This window comes from Bacillus rossius, chromosome 13, assembly GCF_032445375.1.
Source record: "Bacillus rossius redtenbacheri isolate Brsri chromosome 13, Brsri_v3, whole genome shotgun sequence".
NCBI classification, from domain to species: Eukaryota; Metazoa; Arthropoda; class Insecta; order Phasmatodea; family Bacillidae; genus Bacillus; species Bacillus rossius.
This window is the reverse complement of record NC_086340.1, coordinates 15,698,242-15,720,053: the sequence shown is the minus strand read 5'-3', so window position 1 is coordinate 15,720,053 and position 21,812 is coordinate 15,698,242. Positions and strand designations below refer to the sequence as shown.

The window sequence follows — 21,812 nt, the reverse complement described above, 5'->3', positions numbered from 1 at the left end:
TACCATAACGGAAATCTGCCATAAGTCCAAAGGACGAGACGAAATTCTGCCATATTTCCTTACACACTCCATGGAATGAGTACAGCAGCATTGTCCTCGAATTAGTGTATAGAATACTCGGTAGGTAGCGCTGTTAACCCTCTAGCTGTTTATCAGGTTAACTTTAAAGCGTACAGATAGCGCTTCAGACAGTGATAGTTGCAATAACAAATCATATCCAGATCGCGGACGAGAAGAAAGAAATGTTTCCATAAATGTTATATAGGTAGCACTGTATTCTTATTACAACGATTAAAAAAAAAATACTTGTGGTACCTAGTATTCCATTCTGCTAAAATTTCTAATACATTCTACGGAATGAGGAAAACGGCCTGACTCCTAAAATTGTAATGTAACTAGCTTCATAGAATTTACATTTTTGCAGACTGTAATAATTGAAGTAATTGTAGATAATTACTTAATGAGTGCAAATCCAACGCAAATATTCAAGGATTTTCTTATGTAATGTTTTCTGTGACTGAACACAAAAAAATTCAGATGTTAAGGTTTTTAATATTTATAATAAATTATTATTTAAAGTCTACAAAATGCGTTTTTAAGATGCTGAAATGTGAGGGAAATATGTTTGTGTAGTGTAGTTAGTTGGCACAGGGCAAGCAGCACAGACGCTCTAGGGGAGACATAGGCTCGTACATTTCGAATGTTGATGGGCTTTTCAGATGCTTGCAGTCTTTGAAAAATAAACTCTGTTAAAATTTAAGTATTTTTTATATTAGAAAATAAAAAATATTACTATGCGTAGCATATTATCCTGCTTCATTAAAACAGTTTGATCTAATTGAAATTCAGTTTTTGTGCCTTACAGCACCTATAAACGAATTATGACATAAAATAATAACAAAAACACAAGATATACACTGATATACATCATTCGACAAAACACGAAACAACACAACACACAGATGGATAAAGATTGATAAAGTTCAGTTAACCAATTGGTTACTTTGGTTTTCACAAAAATCTTAAACCGAAACTAAAATGGTGTATCCAAAATAAATATGTAGATTACAAAAGTATTACCAATGAATATTTGTAGATTATTCAAAAGGAGTTATAATTTATTACACATTTTATAGTTACTAATGGTTTTAAAAGTGTCACTAATTCTGTAATTGCAAGTTGGAATTCTTAATCCAAACCGAGTCATTATGTCTGAACCAACAAAAATAGTAATAAAATGTTTATAAAAAAGTGCATCACTGATCGAACGTCTAATAAACAGAAAATGCAAATAGGTTATATATGAATGTAGCATATTCAAAATAATTTAAATGCCTGAAATTTTTAAATATTAATTTATGAACTTTTTCTGCATGCTTTCAATTCTTTTATAATTAAAATCTTTTGATGCAGAGAAAGTTTTAAATTTAATAAGACCTAAAGATCTTCATGTGTTGCTAATAGAATTATCTATATGTTGGTGAAAAAAAGCTTGGCATCCAATATAACTCGAAGGTTTAAAAAGAGGACACCACGTTTATTGTCATTACTTACTATGTGATAATTCTGATAAATTAAATAAGTTTTTATGACTAAAGGTTATAAAATAAATGCTATCGTAATTCAGAGACGTTTATTAACTTTAAAATCAGATCCGGAAAGCTGAAATATCTTGCTGAATAGTTCCACAAAAATATTTCCCAATTATATTTTTATTCATCAGCATATTTTCTTGATCAATTCTGATTACAGTTGGAATTTCATTTATTAAATATTAAAGAGTAGTTGAGATAAACAACTACTTTGCGGAAAATTTAATACCATGAAATTGCATTTGCAAATTTGACTGAAAAGCGTATATTTGTAAGATAATTAAAACATACCACGCATTGCTTGACGAGGCCTAAAATTTACAATTTTTAATCATAATATTATGTTCGAAAGTGTCAAAGGCTTTGCTCATGTTGAAATAAATAGAATATTTTATTTACATCTGGATTTTTACTGGTACACACACATATCTATATAAAAAAAAGCTGATTGAAAACTGTGGTTTTACAGAAATAATATTTTTAGGAATAAATTTCATGTGCCTATAAATATTTTTTTCGTCAGAAACTGCTAAAATACTATAAAAGGAAGGTTTCTGACAAGAATTTAACCGTCAATAATACTTCAAGAAAATATATACCGATAAATGGTTGAACACACAACCGCTCACTGACTGATGCACTCTTAATTAAAATATTTTTGTACAAAACCAAAATTTTTTTTAATGTTTTAAATGTTTGTTTGAGCTTTATTTTTAACATGTTGGAATGCTAATATAAACCAACTTATTAAAAAATGGCCAATATTTTATAAATAATTGTATTTAGAGCAATTAATAATAAATGGAGACAATACATGATGACTTCTATAAATTAAATTAAATACAATTCATTAAATTAATTCTAATTAATTGGTAAAATTTATTATTTTTCTTCTGATTTTAATCTTTCGAACTGGAGATCTGCAAATTCAGACGTTAAATAATAGTCAAAGAACGTAATAAATCGAAAATCGAGAATTGAAAAGGAGAGAAAATAAATTTCATCGTTATCAACGTGTGAAAACTGAACTCCAAGTTCAATTGTTGTATTCTCAGCAATGAAAAGCTATGAATAAGAAAAAAATATTAGATAAGATATAACTTTTCATTTATAATGTAGTGACAATTATAAAAATTAATACATGGTTAGCTAAAATCTTCATTTTTTTTTAAATATTTAAGACGCTGATTGAAATCAAATGCTGATGAGTTTATTGACAAACAGAGAATTGTGGTTATGTTTTTGACAACGTTTATTCAACTTCTATAACAAAAGAATATTTCTGTCAACATGAGCAATCTAAATTGAACCCGTATAGAATCCTACATATTAATTTTATTATTCATTATAGCCCGAACTGTAATTAATATTTTATTTTTTACTTTCATTAAAACGCCCCTGCAATCCCCTTCATGGATGGAATTTCGTAAAATTCGTTTTCAGTTGAACTCAAGATGTCAAAAATAATAATTTCGCCAAACTTAAAATCTGTAGGAGCTATAGATTTAAAGTTATTTTTTTTTTAAAGCCCTTGCACGGCCCTTTGTGGGTGGAATTTCATAAAATTCGTTCTTGGTAAATTTTAACATGCCAAAAAGAATATTATGGCCAAATTTTATACCGATAAGAACTAAAGTTAGAATATGTGGGTTTTTTTTAATTAACGCCCCCGCAACCACCCTTGCGGTTGCGGGTGGAATTTCGTAAAATTCGTTCTTAGCTGACCTCTACTCGGCGAAAGGAATATTCCTACCAAATTTCAAGTCTCTAGGCCTTATGGTTCCAGAGATATCGTGATGAGTCAGTACATAGGTGGAAATCTCTTATATTTATATGTATGTATGTATGTGTATATATATATATATATATATATATATATATATATATATATATCACTTACTTAACCGTCGCGTCGGTTGTCAGGGAATTGTGATTTTCGGTCACTATATTGCATTTAATTTCAACTAGTGACCTGGAGTTAAAACATTAACTAGAATCACAAGACTTTGTATGCTGCTTATTTATTCAAATTCTTTTTAAGATAATAGACATAATTTACTCATGTCGTTCGGGTATTATGACTGTATGGTCGCGTTTTAACTTATGGTAGTTTTCCGTCGCCCCTAGACGGAATTCTTCGATTATGGTAGTCTTCCAGTATGGCAGTCTTCCGTCGACCCACCTCCCCCGTCAAAACAGGAGGAAAAGTACCATATTTTTATTTTTACAGATCGCGGCTATAAGTATACAGTGCTACTTCCTATAACCCATTTTTGGAAACATTTGTTTCTATTAGTGCGCGATCGGTTGAGTTGATTTATGACTGGAACTACAGAAAGTAACCGTCAGAAGCGCTAGCTGTAGCCTTTTAAGTTAACCTAAAAAAAAACAGCTAGGGGGTTAACAGTGCTACCTAGCGACGTATTCTATACACTACTTCGAGAGCAAAGCAGCTGTACTCATTCCATGGAGTGTATACGGAAATATGGTAGAATTCCGCCTCGTCCTTTTGCACTTATGGCATATTTCCGTTATGGTACTTTTCCGCCTTTTTCGAAGAGGCCAGGAGGAAAACTGTCATCGTGGTATATTTCCGATACGGCAGTCTTCCGCGCCCCCGTCCTGCTGAGGAAGGGTGTTTTTTGGCTGGTGCGGGGAAGGCATTAGGGACAGTACAGACGCGCCTAGAACAATGTAGCCGGGCATATACCAGACGTGCTGGCATAGGTAATGCGGCCTTTAACAATCCGCATCCGGATCAGGATTTAAGGACTCGTAACTTGGAACAGATGTAGCTCTCAGCAGTTTCTGCTATTTTTTAAAACATATATATATATATTAATTCGCCGTGTTTTGTTCGATGACCGCGAGTCGTACACGAGATCAACCTGCGGCACGATGGAGCTCGGGACTCTGGGCCCGCGCGGAAGGGCTCGCGGCGTGGTTTCTCTTCTGTAAACCGGGCTGTTCTGCGGCCTCGCGGCGGGGCCGCGCCGGCCGCACCAGAAACAGCGGACGGAAATAACCCCGAACAAGCGAGGCAGGGGCAAGAGAGGTTCAGGCCAGGCCCGGATCGCAGCCCCAGCATTGTGTCCGCGACCTCCCAGAGCGCCGGCCCTTCCGTTACCATTAACAAATTAACACTAACATTAAACTGCACAACAATATCCATAACACGACATAAGCATAATTCACTGAAAATTTTCTCTCAAATATATAAAAATTTCTCAGGTTAAAACACGTGAATAATAACATTCCAGGATGGCTGTGAATCATTATTTTAGAGTTTATTTGTCAGTTCCATTTCTGGAGAAGGGCTTTACTGTTTCTCTGGGGACCATTCCTTAACATCCAAGCTCGTGCCAAATGTTAAGGCCCAACAAAACATATATATTTCCCAGGGCCCACTGCGCCGTGTGTACTGTCCAGCCGTTCTTCAGCCGTGGCAGAGTGTCCATACCCTCTGCCGAGGTTATGCCGCTGGAGCCACGATTACTCTGTTAAAGAAAAGGGTCACCTTCAGTTTGCTAGGAACGCTTGTTACAAATCGTCCGGGGTTCTTCTTCGTAGAATTATCGTTTGTCTTCGTAAATTAACGGGGTCTATGTTTACTTACTTCGAACATGAACCCACGAGATTAACCTTTGGTATTCAAATGAAACATTCAAAAAAATTGTCAAGACTACCGGTAAAAACAAAAAATATGCCGACAAGTCAAAATACTGCGTAGTTCCTACGAAGTTCAAGTTACGAACAACCCTTCGTCCGTTTGAGGTGAATTATTCTTTGAAATGTCCGTGAACGTACTGTAATTTCCAAACAGTGTACTTTGCGGAAATATTCAACTCCAGGCTGAACTTTGTTTATGTTATTTGAATGGTTCTTGCAACGGGAAAGTCTGGTTGTGTCTGACGATGGGAACGAATCTTAATGTTCGAAACATCGCAACTGTTTTCTTATACAACCTTCTGTGTTAACCTATGCTGTAGTTGTTGCTGTGTCCGGTATAAGTTTTTTTTCCCCCACAATGCTGCTGGGTATGCCTGCGCGTCTCTGCGTTGTCATTGTGTTGTCCTTGTTATCTATTTAACATTATCGTCACTGTGTCACTGTGTTTGTTGTCTTCATTTACTATTCTTTTTGACATAATCTCGTCGTTGTTTGCCTGCCGAGCGCGTCTGTGCTGTAATAATTTTTCGAATAATTCCCTCCATGAATTTTTCTCTGATATGTTTTTTTAATTTTTTGACATCTGTTTATTGACGTGACGTCTAATAAATCGATGAACGCCGACTGCATGCACGAAAAAGTGTCCCGTTACGCACATTGTTCCGTTACGCTGTGTCCCGTTATGCTGAGTACGCTTTCGACGCATCTATCTCTCTTCCACTCGATTGGCCTATGCGCCCGAGGAGAAGAAAGATAGCGGCAGCACACAACTTACATCTAAACGTGAACTGTTTCGTCGACTGGTTATAAAGTGAAGTGAAAAGATAATGTGGTTTTCATTGCTTATTACAACAACAATTTCGGCAATAAAGGTTAATTATTCTTGCATTTTAAAAATATGATTACTAGTATAATTTCAAGTATTTATTCTTTTATTATTAAAATAAAAATGATTCAATTTCATTCATAAAAGTATGCAATCATTTCATAAATGTTTTGTTATGACGTTGTCACGTTAAACTATCGTCCGTAAACCGACTTTACAGACAACCAATTTTTTTTAGCTTGTTTCTGTGTTTTTGCACACTCATCTGTTTTTGGTTCGCAATTGAGGTTTCTTATGAATTACTGTGTAATCAGCAACGACGTATGTCCAGAAATACAGCTTCCATAGACTTTACTTGCCTATGTATAACCAAGCCTCTTAGTTGTGCTCGTTCGTCCATAACGAAGTCAATTCTTCTGGGGAGGGGGGGCGGGAATTACACTTTCTTTGGTCAACTCACCTCACATCTTTTCCTTGTTCGTAACTGGCTCAGGACAGTGGCGTAGCCAGGATTTGTGTATGGGGGGGTGTTAAGAAGCATTAAGAAGCATGCCCCCCCCCCCCCGTATTAAAGCAGGGGGTGGGGGGGTCCTCCCCCGGGAAAATTTGGATTTTAAGGTGTAAAATAGTGCTATTTTAGCAGTTTTCGGTACTTAAATTTAAATATTGTAATGGTAAGAATTTTATTAATTTTAATATGAAATTTGTTTGAGTGATGAATAAGAAATTAATTAAAATTTAGTGCTAAGGGGGGGGGGGGGTTGAACCCCTAACCCCCCCCCCCCTGGCTCAGGAGCGTAGAGGTTACCCAGGGAGCCTCGGGAAGCAAGCGCGGCTCCATAAGGGGGGTGGGGGGTGGGGGGCGATAGCCCCTCCCGAGGACAATTTTATTGATTAGTGCATATTTATTTTACTTAAATATTTAATTTCGTATGTTAAAACTTTTATCTCATCAAAAGTTGCACGGAGCTACTAACGTTCTGTATTTGAAACCTTTAATTTGTAAATAATATTCCAAGGCCAATATCTGACCACTTTCATTTTTTTGCAACTACGACCTTTCTTTGTGTGATAGCCCCTCCCGAAAAGTCATCCTGAAGCCCCCGTTGTCGGGAAGTATCTTAAAGTCACAAAGAGACAACTAAAGAAGAGAGCTAACGTAATAAAAATTTAACAATAGTCATCAAAATGTACAAATGACAGGGAATCGAAACAGCCAAAAATTTTGTGTGAAGCAGGTAAAATTATGCACCTTAAATCGAATTGCCTTAATTTTTTGTTAAGTACATCTTGTTGTATGTAGATATTAAAACATTAACCTGGATTCGTGTGTAGTCTACTATGGGTATAGAATTAAATTGTTTTTTTCGTCATGGACAAGTTTGGCAAAGGGGACATTTTAATCTCTAGGTGCGCACAGTTCTTCTAAGTATAGCGTGACATGAAAAATGTTAAATTTCCACGAAAAATGTTGAATTTATATTATTCAATGAAGTATAAACAATAAATTGTCGTGTTCTCCATTCTTGAAAAACTAACACGATTTCAATCACAATATTAGTGTCTTAATGAACCAATTGCATGACCATGTTAGGGCTAGAGCCTTAAATAGTTTTTTTTCGTTCCTAGGGTAACAGTTCCATGTAGTAATGGAAGTTTAATACAAATATCCTTGTAACAAATACAAAACAATTTTTATAGTGTAGAAACTTACAACGTATCCCGACTTCCAGGTACTGTGTCTTACAGTAAACAGAGTATACCTGCGAATGGAAGAAACATATGGTTACGACTTTTATATGGCAAGAACTGGGCTCGTAAGTGTTAGCCAAATCAAGTTGTATTACAGTTTTATTGTTTGCTAATATTTACATTTAATAATAAACAGTTGTACTTAAAAAAAGTGTCCGATCACAAATCACTAAGCACTTGAAAATGTTTTATTCTCAAGTCACTCGATGTCTCTGTCATATTCCGCAGTTCGCACTCCTCACTGGAGCTAGGATCAACAGTGGTTCGCCGTTTAACACGCGCCTGTCACCACACACACACACACAGTCTCTCGCCACTCAAGTCGCCGCACTCTCACCACGATCCAGTCGAATTCCGCGTCGCACCGCTCACAGTGGGGCGGTGGGGGGGTTTCTGTCTCACCCTCTTCGCCGATGTCGCACTTCCCTTCGCTCGGAAAATCCGCTCGGAACTCTCGCGGAACTCAACGCGGGGTTCTCGTCCAGGGACTCCGTCGCGGGAACTCACGCAGCGCTCACACTGACGCGGGACCTCTTGTCGCCGAACTTTCGCGGAGGCCGGCGTCGCTGCTTAAATACCTGTGGCGCCCTTTTCTCGAACCGACGAGAGCAGCCGTGAAGAGTCGCGTCATCCCGGGCAAGACCCGACGCCCGAAACAGTCCAGAAGGGCGGCGTCAATTCACGCCGCTCCACGGGGCGGCCTGCGGAATTCCCGAGACCGCTCACAGAAAGACAACAGCGCCGAGGAAGGACGTTGCGTCGTAGAGGTGGGGGGGGGGGAGGGAGGGGTTAGCGACGACCCTCGTAATCCGGCCAGGCGCGCGTGGCATGCCTTACGTCAGTGGACTGAACTTGGCCGTGCAGGGCCGCCAACCAGCTCCGAACCTGAAATCTAGGTCTGGTTTCTCGCGTTTGTAACAATAGCTGAAATAAATCGAAAGTGACAGGTGATATGTACCTACTAATCTTAGAGATAAAAAAATTCAAAATAACACTAGTTTTTAATGCTCCAGATGATTCTATCGAGTCCACGTCCAAAACAAGTAACTTCATTTAGATGAGACTTAACGAAGATTTGCCGTGAATTCACAAATAATTCTAGGCGAAATATTTTTTTAAATGTTTAAGAGACCTGCTATATCCTAGTTATTTTCTCATGACATGTTAGACTTCACAACAGTGTGTATATGAGTTCCAAGTCACGTTCTCATTGGCGGCTGTCACATTTCACATTCCTCCTGGTTGCAGACAATTAGGTGAGAATGTTTTTTTTTTAACGTGCGTTAATTTAATAATAGAATCTTAATGACCTGACATAATTCGATGGGATTTTTTAGGCTAGATATTTTTCATAACGAAGACCTGAATGAAGAGAAATAGTCAATATATGTATTGATTTTTATTTAAAACAATTCTAACGGTTTTTTTCCCCATAAAATAAGAGCTTGAAACCAAAAATAAACATATATTAAAAAAAAATTTGGCTGTAAAATTATAAACACACATAACAAAAACCTCTATAGCAACCAAATCTTAAAACGAAACATATTTTACAATTTTAAACTAATTTTAACTTACTAAAACATTTCATCGAAATATTTCTTTCTAAGATTTGGTTATTACATAGATTTTTAAGTGATTTAAAAAACTTTAATATATATATTTTTTTAATATTTGTTTATTGTTTGGTTTCAAATCTTTATTTAAGAAAAAAATAGGAAACTATTTAAAACTACACTGTACTGACAATTTCTGTACATCCAGGTCTCCATATTGAAAATATCCAGCCGACAAAATCAACCTTAATGAATTCTGTCAAGTCGTTCAATTTATATATATATTTTTTTTATCTTCTCGTCAATCATGCATAATGCACTTCCTTATCTCTTAAGCATCCCGCCTACCCGGGCACACACACGGTGTGCAGCGCTTCGGGAAAAACAACGCGATTTCAAAATTACTTCAAGATATTGGAGTGACATATGTTTACGAGATGCATTTAAGAATTCGCTGAGGGCCGATAAGTAGTTTTGTTTCCCGTTTAAGTTTCCAAACTGTATTTTTAGAAGAGTTAAAATGGCTGAAAGGAGGTTTCTTTTTTCCAGAGTAATTTTCAGGCAGAAAACAACCGGTAAATATTGGAAGCACTTGCGTTACACCTTTTACCTTCATTTCTCCGCCGCATAATATTACGGTCACCGTTCAAATTTTGCAGTTTTCCGGTGTACGACGATAAGACTGCTATCGTGCTAGAAGCACCAGCAAGCGTAGCCCTTATAATCCCGCCTCACCGACACAGATACACCCCTGACGAGGCGGGCTCCTTAAGGGGCCCGCCTACCTGGGCACACATACGGTGTGCAGAGCTTCAGGAAAAACAACGCGATTTCAAAACTACTCAAGATATCCGAGTGGGGCCTATTTACGAATAGCATTTAAGAGTTCGCTGAGGACCGAAAAGTACTTTTAATTTCGGATTAAGTTTTTAAACTGTATTCCTAGAAGAGTTAAAATGGCTTAAACGCGTGTTTTCAGAGTAATTTTTAGGCATAAAACAATCAGTACAGATTCTTGAAAGCACTTAAGGGGCTTGCATAACACCTTTATCTTCATTTCTCCGCCATAAAATGTTACGGTCACCGCTCAAATTTCACAGTTATCCTGTGACGACGAGACGAATGCGCGCCAGTTCAGAGACTTGCGCTTAGAGGCTATACCGCGCTGGAAGCACCAGCGAGCGTCGCGCTTATCATCCCGCCTCACTAACACACATACACCCCTGACGAGGCGGGCCCCTTAAGGCGGTTAGTTTCTAGTCCTTCCGGCGTGTCAGTAATCGGTGATCGAATGGCAAGGTTAATTAACACGCACGGATGTCTACATTCTTGAATACAGTGACGTAACAAGGTAGGGGGTGACGGTTTTTTTTACATAGAGCACCGCATTTGGAGGGGGAGGGGGCGCTTAAAAGGCAGAGTTATTTTTGCTATAGATATTTATTGAAAATAATAGTATTAAAAAAGTTGGTCGTACTGCAGATGAACTTAATTATTTTCATTGAAAGAGACTGGCATGTATATCGTCAAAAACTGGTAATTTTTGTGTACTATCCAACTTGCGATGTGTTAAAAATGAAATGACTGCAAATAAATCTATTTATTTACCATCTAATCGGGTTCGGATTGTGAAATTATAATTAATATGTGGAGGTGTTATGAGGTGATGTCGGGAAAGGTTTTGGTTTGGTGATTTTTTTTTTTTTTTTTAAGGTGGTGCCAAGATGAGTTATTGCCCTGGTGGTAACTAGTCTACTTACGTCCCTGCTAGAATGTAGCCAAAAGTAAATTAGAATTTTGCATTAGAAACTAACAAAATCAGTAAGCGAGAATACCAAGACAATAAATGTGGTACAAAGCCTCAAAACAATAAAGCGTTTTTTTTTTCCTCTCGCGTGTGAAGCAGTTTCCAAAAATAGCTGTCAGATTTTATAAGTTCCCATAAAAAATAGCAAATTTAAATCGGAAAACTGTAAGCCCAATTTTTAATACTTTTTTTGAATATGAACCTATTAAATCAGGAGCAAAAAAAATTGAAAGGTAATGGTTGTTTATAATGAAAAATAAAAATGTTTAGTTACGTTCGCGAGAAAATATAACTATCAGTTGTGTAAGTTACTATTTCTCTCAGAGGGAACTAGGCTGATAAATTCACACGAAAAGTAAAATGAGGGCATTAAAAAAAATTAATAACCTAATAATATGTGACGCACACGATAATGTGTCACAGAAATATCTTTTTTAAGAGAGAAGTTTAAATAACTTTAAATAGTGTTTCACTTGTATACTCAACTACTTTCTACCCCAAACATGTGAATTTGTTTTTTTACATGTAGTAAATCTTAGTGTTGTAGCCAATAGAAACAACTTCAAACGATGGTCAAGTTTATGGTTAAAATTGAATTTTGCCCAAAATTGGACATAGTGTCTTTTGCCTCCGAGGTACAGAATAATCAAGTTTTTAGTGGACGAACATTTCTCCTGAATATATACAATCCCAGGCTGCATTTTCGTTGGTTTGTACTACCGAGCAGTATCACTTCACCGTATGCTTTAAGAGTATAGGTTAAGGGGGCGTCCATAAATTACGTGCGGAGTTGGGCAAGGGGGGGGGGGGGGGTTCGAAGCTGAATCTCATCCAATCTCACGTGAAGGAGAGGGAGGTCTCGGCAAATATCCCGCAAGAAACAGTGTAAAACTGAGAGAAAACTGGGTTAAATAATTTAAGTAAAACATGTTTCTCCACTAAACCCTGACTAAATCCTACACAATAATATTTATCGCGGCTATGCGAACGCCACAAAGTCATTCTTGAGACCACACACGAGTCCCCACGTGGACTGAATTAGATTCAATATTATTTTAAGAATTGCAGTAGTTTCCTATTTAAGTATTTTATTGCTCGATTTTCTCTCCGTGATTTTAGACTACGTTCTGTCTTAAATACAAGTCTTAACTATTCTTAAATAAAAATAACTAAGCAAATTATGTTTTTTTTTTTTTTTAATAAATCCAACGCAATGAAGCACAGATTACCGTATTTACAATAAACAATATATACATTTTGAAAAATCTCACGTTTGTTTAGGAAGACGGGGGAGGGGTTCGAGCCAAATCTCACGACATCTCGCCAAAATTACATCACGTGATTAATGGACGCCCCCTAGGTTTATTATTCGAAAGTAACTCAATTCGTTAAAACCAAATTCAGTGGAATCCCAAAATAACAAACCGCTGCAGACATTTGGAAACTTTCTAGAAAAAAAAAAACTATAAACGAAGTGGCTTAAGGTATCATTCCTTAAAGTCAGTGAGGGGGTAGTGGGGTTATAGTGGGCGCATCAACGGAATGAATGGGCGGGGAGAAACGGGAGCAACCCGAGAAAACCCGAGTGATCACGGCAACGTCCGTCACGTTTCCCACTTGAAGAAATTCCGATTTCGTCACTCAGTCGTTTTCTTAGCAGCCGAGGAAATAGATGGCTTTTCGTGTGGGTGACCTAAAAATGCATCTTATACAAGGGCGCCGCAAGGGGGTAGGGGGGAGGAAGCACCCCCCCCCCTCCCTAGAGCCCTAGAGATTCAAAAAAATGTAGCCAAATGCAAAAAAATACATACTTTTCCCACAACTTGCCCCTCCCCTAGGCCATCGGCTGGCCATCGGCTGGCGAAGCCCTTGATCTTATACACATGCACTGACTTCAACAAGTGTCAAAACAAACCTATGTTTGTTTAGTTTAGGGAATTATTAATAAACTTAAATATGATGTATGTATTTTTTTTTAAAATACAGTAAATTTAAAACAGTCTATAGCTGATACCTACAGACATGGCTAAATGCATACAGAACAAATTGAAGAATTTTGGCTATCACAATTCCATATTTAAATTTAATATTTGATAAGTCGTAAATTCAGAGAAATCAGCAATATAATATTTAAAAAAAAAAAAACACACGGCTACGTATACGCCACGCACATTAATAGTGATACTTCACAAACCAATAATATAAGAATGCGCACCGGAAACCCAGTAAGCACGTAAATATGAGAGAGAGCGCAAAATATAGCCCGGTGTGCTATATTGCAAAACATGCCATCGAGCGCCCCGCTCAATTGGCCCCGCCCCCTCCCTAGAACCAGAAATCTAGTGGTCATCTTCGGGAACGAAGCCCTCTGAGCGTTACACCTTCGTGCCACTCTGACGATGTCATCTACTGTATATGTGGAGCATGTTTCACTTCAAAAATAATTAACAAGATGGCGGAGACTGATCCCTTCTGGGCACAGTACCTGCGTTGTCCCATCTGGAGTACTTGTTCTTGCCCCGGGCCTTGCCCTGGGCGTTGCCCATGACGAAGTGTGGGAGGGGGGGTGGGGGAGCTACTGCCGCCACCCGCCCTCACGCGAGCCGCACCGCCAACTACACGAGGCTTCTTCACCTGCCTCCCGCCGCGGGGAGGGACCGACACGAGCGCGGCGCCCCTCCTCCTGGGGCGTCTAGCCGCTTGATATAGCCGGGGCTGTCTTGGCGCTGACCAAGCTGCCGGCGCTCCACCGCCGTGCTCACGCCGGCCGACCCCGGTCCCTCCCCACCCTGACGCCAGCGCAGGGGAGGGGATAGCGGAGCATCTTCGCTGACAAAACTGCCGGCGCTCCACTGCCGTGCTCACGCCGACCGACCCAGTCTCTCCCCACCCTGACGCCAACGCAGGGGAGGGGATAGCGGAGCATCTTCGCTGACCGCGCTGCCGGCGCTCCACTGCCGTGCTCACTCCGGCAGACCCCGGTCTCTCCCCACCCTGACGCCAGCGCACGGGAGGGGATAGCGGAGCATCTTCGCTGACAAAGCTGCCGGCGCTCCACTGCCGTGCTCACGCCGGCCGATCCAGTCCCTCCCCACGCTGACGCCAGCGCAGGAGAGGGGATAGCGGAGCATCTTCGCTGACCAAGCTGCCTGCGCTCCGCTGCCGTGCTCACGCCGGCCGACCCGGTCCCTCCCCACCTTGACGCCAGCGCAGTGGAGGGGATAGTGGAGCATCTTCGCTGACCAAGCTGCCGGCGCTCCACTGCCGTACTCACGCCGGCCGACCGGATCCCTCCCCACCCTGATGCCAGCGCAGGGGAGGGAATAGCAGAGCATCTTCGCTGACCAAGCTGCCGGCGTTCCACTGCCGTGCTCACGCCGACCGACCCGGTCCCTCCCCACCCTGACGCCAGCGCAGGGGAGGGGATAGTGGAGCATCTTCGCTGACCAAGCTGCCGGCGCTCCACTGCCGTACTCACGCCGGCCGACCGGATCCCTCCCCACCCTGATGCCAGCGCAGGGGAGGGAATAGCAGAGCATCTTCGCTGACCAAGCTGCCGGCGCTCCACTGCCGTGCTCACGCCGACCGACCCGGTCCCTCCCCACCCTGACGCCAGCGCAGGGGAGGGGATAGTGGAGCATCTTCGCTGACCAAGCTGCCGGCGCTCCACTGCCGTGCTCACGCCGGCCGACCCGGTCCCTCCCCACCTTGACGCCAGCGCAGTGGAGGGGATAGTGGAGCATCTTCGCTGACCGCGCTGCCGGCGCTCCACCGCCGTGCTCACGCCGGCCGACCCGGTCTCTCCCCACCCTGACGCCAGCGCAGGGGAGGGGATAGTGGAGCATCTTCGCTGACCAAGCTGCCGGCGCTCCACTGCCGTGCTCACGCCGGCCGACCCGGTCCCTCCCCACCTTGGCGCCAGCGCAGTGGAGGGGATAGAGGAGCCTCTTCGCTGACCAAGCTGCCGGCGCTCCACTGCCGTACTCACGCCGGCCGACCGGATCCCTCCCCACCCTGATGCCAGCGCAGGGGAGGGAATAGCAGAGCATCTTCGCTGACCAAGCTGCCGGCGCTCCACTGCCGTGCTCACGCCGACCGACCCGGTCCCTCCCCACCCTGACGCCAGCGCAGGGGAGGGGATAGTGGAGCATCTTCGCTGACCAAGCTGCCGGCGCTCCACTGCCGTGCTCACGCCGGCCGACCCGGTCCCTCCCCACCTTGACGCCAGCGCAGTGGAGGGGATAGTGGAGCATCTTCGCTGACCGCGCTGCCGGCGCTCCACCGCCGTGCTCACGCCGGCCGACCCGGTCTCTCCCCACCCTGACGCCAGCGCAGGGGAGGGGATAGTGGAGCATCTTCGCTGACCAAGCTGCCGGCGCTCCACTGCCGTACTCACGCCGGCCGGCCCGGTCCCTCCCCACCCTGACGCCAGCGCAGGGGAGGGAATAGCAGAGCATCTTCGCTGACCAAGCTGCTTGCGCTCCACTGCCGTGCTCACGCCGACCGACCCGGTCCCTCCCCACCCTGACGCCAGCGCAGGGGAGGGGATAGCGGAGCATCTTCGCTGACCACGCGACCTACGCTCCGCTGCCGTGCTCACGCCGGCCGACCCGGTCCCTCCCCACCTTGACGCCAGCGCAGTGGAGGGGATAGTGGAGCATCTTCGCTGACCAAGCTGCCGGCGCTCCACTGCCGTACTCACGCCAGCTGACCGGATCCCTCCCCACCCTGATGCCAGCGCAGGGGAGGGGATAGCGGAGCATCTTCGCTGACCAAGCTGCCGGCGCTCCACTGCCGTACTCACGCCGCCCGACCCCGTCCCTCCCCATCCTGACGCCAGCGCAGGGGAGGGGATAGCAGAGCATCTTCGCTGACCAAGCTGCCGGCGCTCTACTGCCGTGCTCACGCCGACCGACCCGGTGTCTCCCCACACTCTCATAAGTCAGTAAATAATACTGAGCACTGCTGCTGTTAATGTTTAATCAAGTTGAAGACTATGAATTTATACTTTGTTACATTCTTCACCAAATAAGAGGACACAGTACCATACTCGTTAAAAAATTAGGTCCTAATGTTAAAGCCCCATTTATGCAAGGTAGTAACTGATATTGATGAGCAAATTCCCGATACTGCAGATGGTAACCGTTAGTTCCTAGTGGTGATATATTATTTCAGTAATTTGCCAGGGGTTTATGCTCTTACAACCTAAGAAGCCGCGGCCGTGGCGGATGCACTAGTGATTAACCACATTTGCATATTCGGGATAATGATGGAGCTACACTCAGACCAAGGTCGCAATTTTTTAATCGACTATATTCCAGGAGGTGTTTCTGTTACTGGGGATAAAGTAAACCAGGACCTCAACTTTACATCCTATGTCTGATGCATGGTGGATATGTCCAACAGGACTATAGAGGAGCACCTTGCCAAGGTTGTGACCGACCATCAACAAGATTGGTATCAACACGTCTGATTATTCCTGATGGTATATAGAGCTGCCAGTCATGACTCTACTGGACAATACATTTGTGTGTATTGTGTTTGGACCGCAGTTGAGTCTGCCCTGTAATGTCAAGTTTTGCCTTTTTCGCCAAGAGGCAAAGCACCACCAACTATGTCAATCACCTTGAGGAGCGTATGGCACTCATGCACGATGAGGCCAGAAGAAACCTTCGATTAGCGACGAACATGGCAAGCCATCGCAGGATATTGCGAGTCCAGCGACGGAAACATGGGGCTATAGTGTTTCACGCTTGGATTGAAGCTCAGAGTAAATGCCGACCAATGTTACCAGATTGATACTAACTGGCTAGTTAACATTAAAAAGTCTTATTTTGTATACCATTGTTAATCATAATAAGTTTTAATATACTTTTTAACTATAATCTTTCTTGGTTTTTTTTAGACCATAAATTAGTGTCTACTAAAATTATAATTACAGTTATCATTTTTTTTAATGCACCCCTGCTACCTGCAATGTTTGCCCTTGCGCTTTGTTGATGGTAACAGCAAAACTATGCCTGATGCTGACGGGAAACTGAACTCTTTTGAATTGGAACTGTAGATCAGTGGGGATAATTGGGATTCGAGGTATGGTAACGCTTTCCCCTTTACCGACACCTGTTAAAATGGTGGCACCAAGTTTATTCTGCCCCAATTTATGATCCGAAGCCTCGTTCCATTACATAGTCGAGGAGCATCTAGATTTCGCATAAGCAAGACTTGTACATTTAGTTTCATTTGAAGTTTATGTGAGGGTACACCCGAAAGTTCAAGTGATGATTGTATCTATTGTCAAATACTCCTTCATTTCCCTTTACACCTCTTTTAAAATATGTGTTGATTTTATTAACGATATAATTTTTTGGCACCAAAATTGCTCTTGCGCACAACCACTGATCACTAAATTCAAATTTTGTTGCAAGTCCTGGAAAACTTGGGTAATAAGATCCACATCATTTTCTACTAAATTACAAAATTCTCTTAAAAGTAAAATATAACTTTCAGCATCTACGTCCAAAAACCATCACTGAAGTAAATAAACAGACACCTAACCTCAAAAATTAAAAAAAGTTTTATTATTGCTTGGCAGTGACAGAAAAATAAAATTGAACAGTGAATTGACCGCTGATATTACAGTATTAGAGTGGTGAATTATTAAATTTACTTATTGAAACGCCAGATGGCGTTAAATTTCATTCAACTTACTCAAACTCTCAGTCGGACGATCATACATATACCAATATAAATTTGTTTGCCCTTCAAAAATATATATATATATTTTTTTTTATTTATAAAAAGTTTCCTATGTCTTTTACTATACTCTGGAAAATATGCACACAAATTTTCACGATGATTGGTTGAGTAGTTTCTGCGTGAAAGCGTAATATTTTTAGTAATGCCACATAAGTATAAATTCTAAAGCGTGCGTAAACTTTATAGTATTAACTGTTTAGTGAATAAAAAAACATTATGGGCAGTATTTTAATGAAATTCCTTGCCGAAAATCAGGTCCAAAAGTTAGGGTTGTATCGGATCCGTTTCTTAAAGTAAAAAAATTTCCGGGTTGTTTCGTGCAACGTTGACGATTCAGGCAGCGAATTCTAGCGGCGGGCCGCCGAAAGTACGTGAGTGATACGCGTCCAGAAATTTATGGTGTTTGAAAAGCGACTATTATATTTATCAGTTAGATAGATGTTAGATGTTTACAAGTTACTGGTTAGGATTGAAAGACTCGCTCACAATCCCCCTCCTTTTTAAATCTTGTTAAGGGGGGAAGGGGTTGGGGGTCCGAAAACCCACGGACTTTTTTTCCCTGACACCATCGTTGCTGCGGAACTTCGTATATGTTCGGGATTGATCGGCTTCTCCCGGACGCCCCGGCGAAGGAGGCCCCGCATTCTCCTGTAAATTCCTACACGTAATGCATGCCAATTTGCATCCCGCATGAATGTGCCCAGGGTTTTCCCTGTGCTGTCTATGCAGGTTTTACCTGGGCCCAACCTATCTCTAGTTATAGTCTAGATTTAAGAGTGAGGGGAGTTAGTCATGGCGCCAATCGCTTCCATGGCTGGCCAATCCCCTCCTAGCACATGATGCATGCGACCCTCTCCCTGCATGGCTAATCCCAGCATGACTAGGCGTATAGGCTTCGGCCTGAGACGCACCTAGGTCCCTCCCTAACCCGGACCCCTCCAAAATACACTTAGTTTTAGTTAGGTTAGGAAGAAAAAAAATCGGCCCCGCATGACCCGGCCCAGGGTTTTCCCTGTGTCTATGCAGGTTTTACCTGGATCACATAAGCTAGCTTTTAAGCTAGGCGACCAATGGGGCGTCAGCCATGGCGCCAATCGCAGCCATGGCTGGCCAGTAAACCCCAATAGCACACGATGCACGCGTATAGGCTTCGGCCTGAGACACACTTAGGTCCTCCCCTAAACGGGACCCTCCCCTTACACACTTAGAATAATTTAGGCCAGGAAAAAAAATCTATGGGGAAGCCTTCATTTCACAGACGAGAGAGCCACACCCGAAGTTCCCCGAAGTTTATGCTCGCTTTTTTCCCCCGTTCTATCTCATTGTATAAACCGGTGTGGCATTAAATTTTGCGGTCGATTAGGATAGGTTAGCTACATTATAAATACTTCAAAACATTGTGGATGGTTGGTTATATTAGGTAAGTATAACTACATTAAAAATAATGTAAATTCATTTTATGGTTGCTTAGCAAATAACTTTTTAATATGTAGCTATCCAGGGCTAGGAAACCGTTTACATGATATCACAGTATCTTTAATGTAGCTATCCTAACACAAATCAACCGTCCACAATGTTTTAAAGTATTTATAATGTAGCTAACCTGACCTAATTGACCATTAGTTATCATGAGTTGTCCAAAATAAACATTCACGGAATATGGGGGGCGTCCCGAGAATATTTGTGGAAGACAAAAGAAAGACTTCCTAGATTTTTATACGGTATGAAAAATATGCAAATCCACGAAGTACGATTCTTCAATTAGGTATTTTCCTCTAAAAAAAACAATTACAAATAAATACCGTTGCCTTGTTTATGGTCTTTCCTTTTATCAACGCCGCCATATTTGTTTACAATGAACAAAAAAAAAAAACAACGGAAGATGCACGATCGGGAGTTTGGCTCTCTCGCCTGTGAAAAGAAGGCTTCCCAGGGAGATGCCGACCCGGCGCGCCCCTGGCGGCTGCCCGGGGAACCAGAGAGAGAGAGAGAGAGAGACGCCAGGTTGAACGCCCTGCGCTGACCAACAGACGGGAGGTCTCCTCGCGAGGTTGGGCCGCGGGCGGCAGTTACGGTCCTCCGGAGGTCGTCTGCTTCGCTCCCGGGGACCCACCGCGGCGGCTCGTTCACGCACCCGGTCTGCCCCCTTTCCCCCCAACCTCCCACAAACCGGCACACTCTTCCTCCCGTACGAACACACACCTCGAGCGCCGACCGCCTCGCGTACACCTCCTGCAACAAACTCCTGATCCCGCTGCTCGTCCTCCCGTCTGCTTCAGCACCGTCTTTGAATATATATATACTGTATAGAAGTCGCCAGCCCTGGTTAAAATTTCTAATACGGTTTCGAGGTAGTTGGTTAATTCACCGCCGCAGTCGCCACCATCTCTAGGGGCATAGACTTGTGGTGGTCCCTAGCGGACAAGTGTCGAACTCTTCAAACACCCCTCTTCCCCACCCTCTCTCAAACATGCCTGTTGTCCTCCACCCACCCTCTACCACCACCTCCCATCCCTACAGTTTTGTGACGCACAAACTCCCGTTGAACGACCTTGAGCTGCAGTGAATGTTGGGTGGGGGGTGTGCGGGGGAATGACAGCAGGCGACAGTGCTGCGCACTAACGTGTAAATAACAACCTAAGACGATACAGGGCGTTACGGCAGCGCCCTGCAGCGGTGAAGTTCCCAAGCTGCTCGTCATACGCTCCTGAAAAACGTAGAGTAAATCCTATCCACTCGCGACTTCTATACAGTATATATATTCAAAGGTACCGTCTACCTGTACGAGAAACCTAAGATGTACATCAAGTTCTGCCCCTTCCCGATTACACCCGAACAATTCAACTTCGGGATTTGTTTTATTTTTGCGCAGGAAAAATTAATTAAATATTAAAAGTGGTCGGTTAGGTTAGTTACATTAAAAAATATTAAATAGGTTAGCTACATTAAAACACTTTAAAACACCATGGACGGTTAGTTAGGTTAGTATAACTACATTAAAATAAACAGAGAAATATAAATATATATAAATAAACCCGAGGTTGGCCGAAGGTGAATTGTTCGGGTGTAATCGGGCAGGGACAGAACTTGATGTGCATCTTAGGCTTCCCTACCTGGACACACGTGCGACGTGCAGAGCTTCAGGAAAAAAAAAACGCGATTTTAAAACTACCCAGTACATCCGAGTAGAGTCTGTTTAGGGAAAAAAAATTTTAGAATTCGCTCAAGGTCGATGAGTAGTTTTTTTCCCCAAGATTAAATGTTTGCAAAGTAATTTTTAGGCCTAAAAATAAACGATACAAATTCTTGAAAGTATTTGAGGGATTTGCATTGCAGCTTTATCTTGATTTCTCGGCCATGTAATGTTACGGTCACCGCTCAAATTTCACAGTTGTCCTGTGCACGACGAGAAGACTGCGCGTCAGTCCAGAGGCGACACCGCGCTAGAAGTACCAGAAGGTGTGCCAATCCTCTTATCACAGAAAGAAATAGCCCCCCCCCCCCCCCCCCCCCGGTAATGGGGTTATAATATTAAATATTAGGTAATATAATTTAATTACCCAATAAACCTCCCTTTATTTAAATTTAATTGAGTGCCACTTTAAAATTAAAAAATTAAAGTTTTCTTAACAATTTCATTGTTACATAATTTTCCACCAGTATTAAGACACTTGTATCGCACAAACCAGCTTATGAACTCATAAAATAACGACGAAATCGCACAATGTCTGTCCTCTTTCACCGAATCGGTACTTGATTAATATTCACCCCTGGCAATGTGTTCTCTTTACAGACGGCTGCCAATCATCAGGAAGAAACCGCTGGTACGAGCATAACTTATTGCAGTCTATGTA

The 21,812-nt window shown here is 42.3% G+C and overlaps 1 protein-coding gene across 1 annotated transcript in view; it reads right to left on the bottom strand.

The window, feature by feature from the left end:
• The window catches only part of LOC134538269 (titin homolog), a 46,876-nt gene extending 32,967 nt beyond the window's left edge, over positions 1 to 13,909 (bottom strand). The window contains exon 1 of the mRNA XM_063379436.1: positions 13,688 to 13,909. Coding sequence (XP_063235506.1) covers positions 13,688 to 13,748 — 61 coding nt within the window. The 5' untranslated portion in view covers positions 13,749 to 13,909. The remainder of the gene's footprint in view (positions 1 to 13,687) is intronic.
• Positions 13,910 to 21,812: the final 7,903 nt, after the last annotated feature.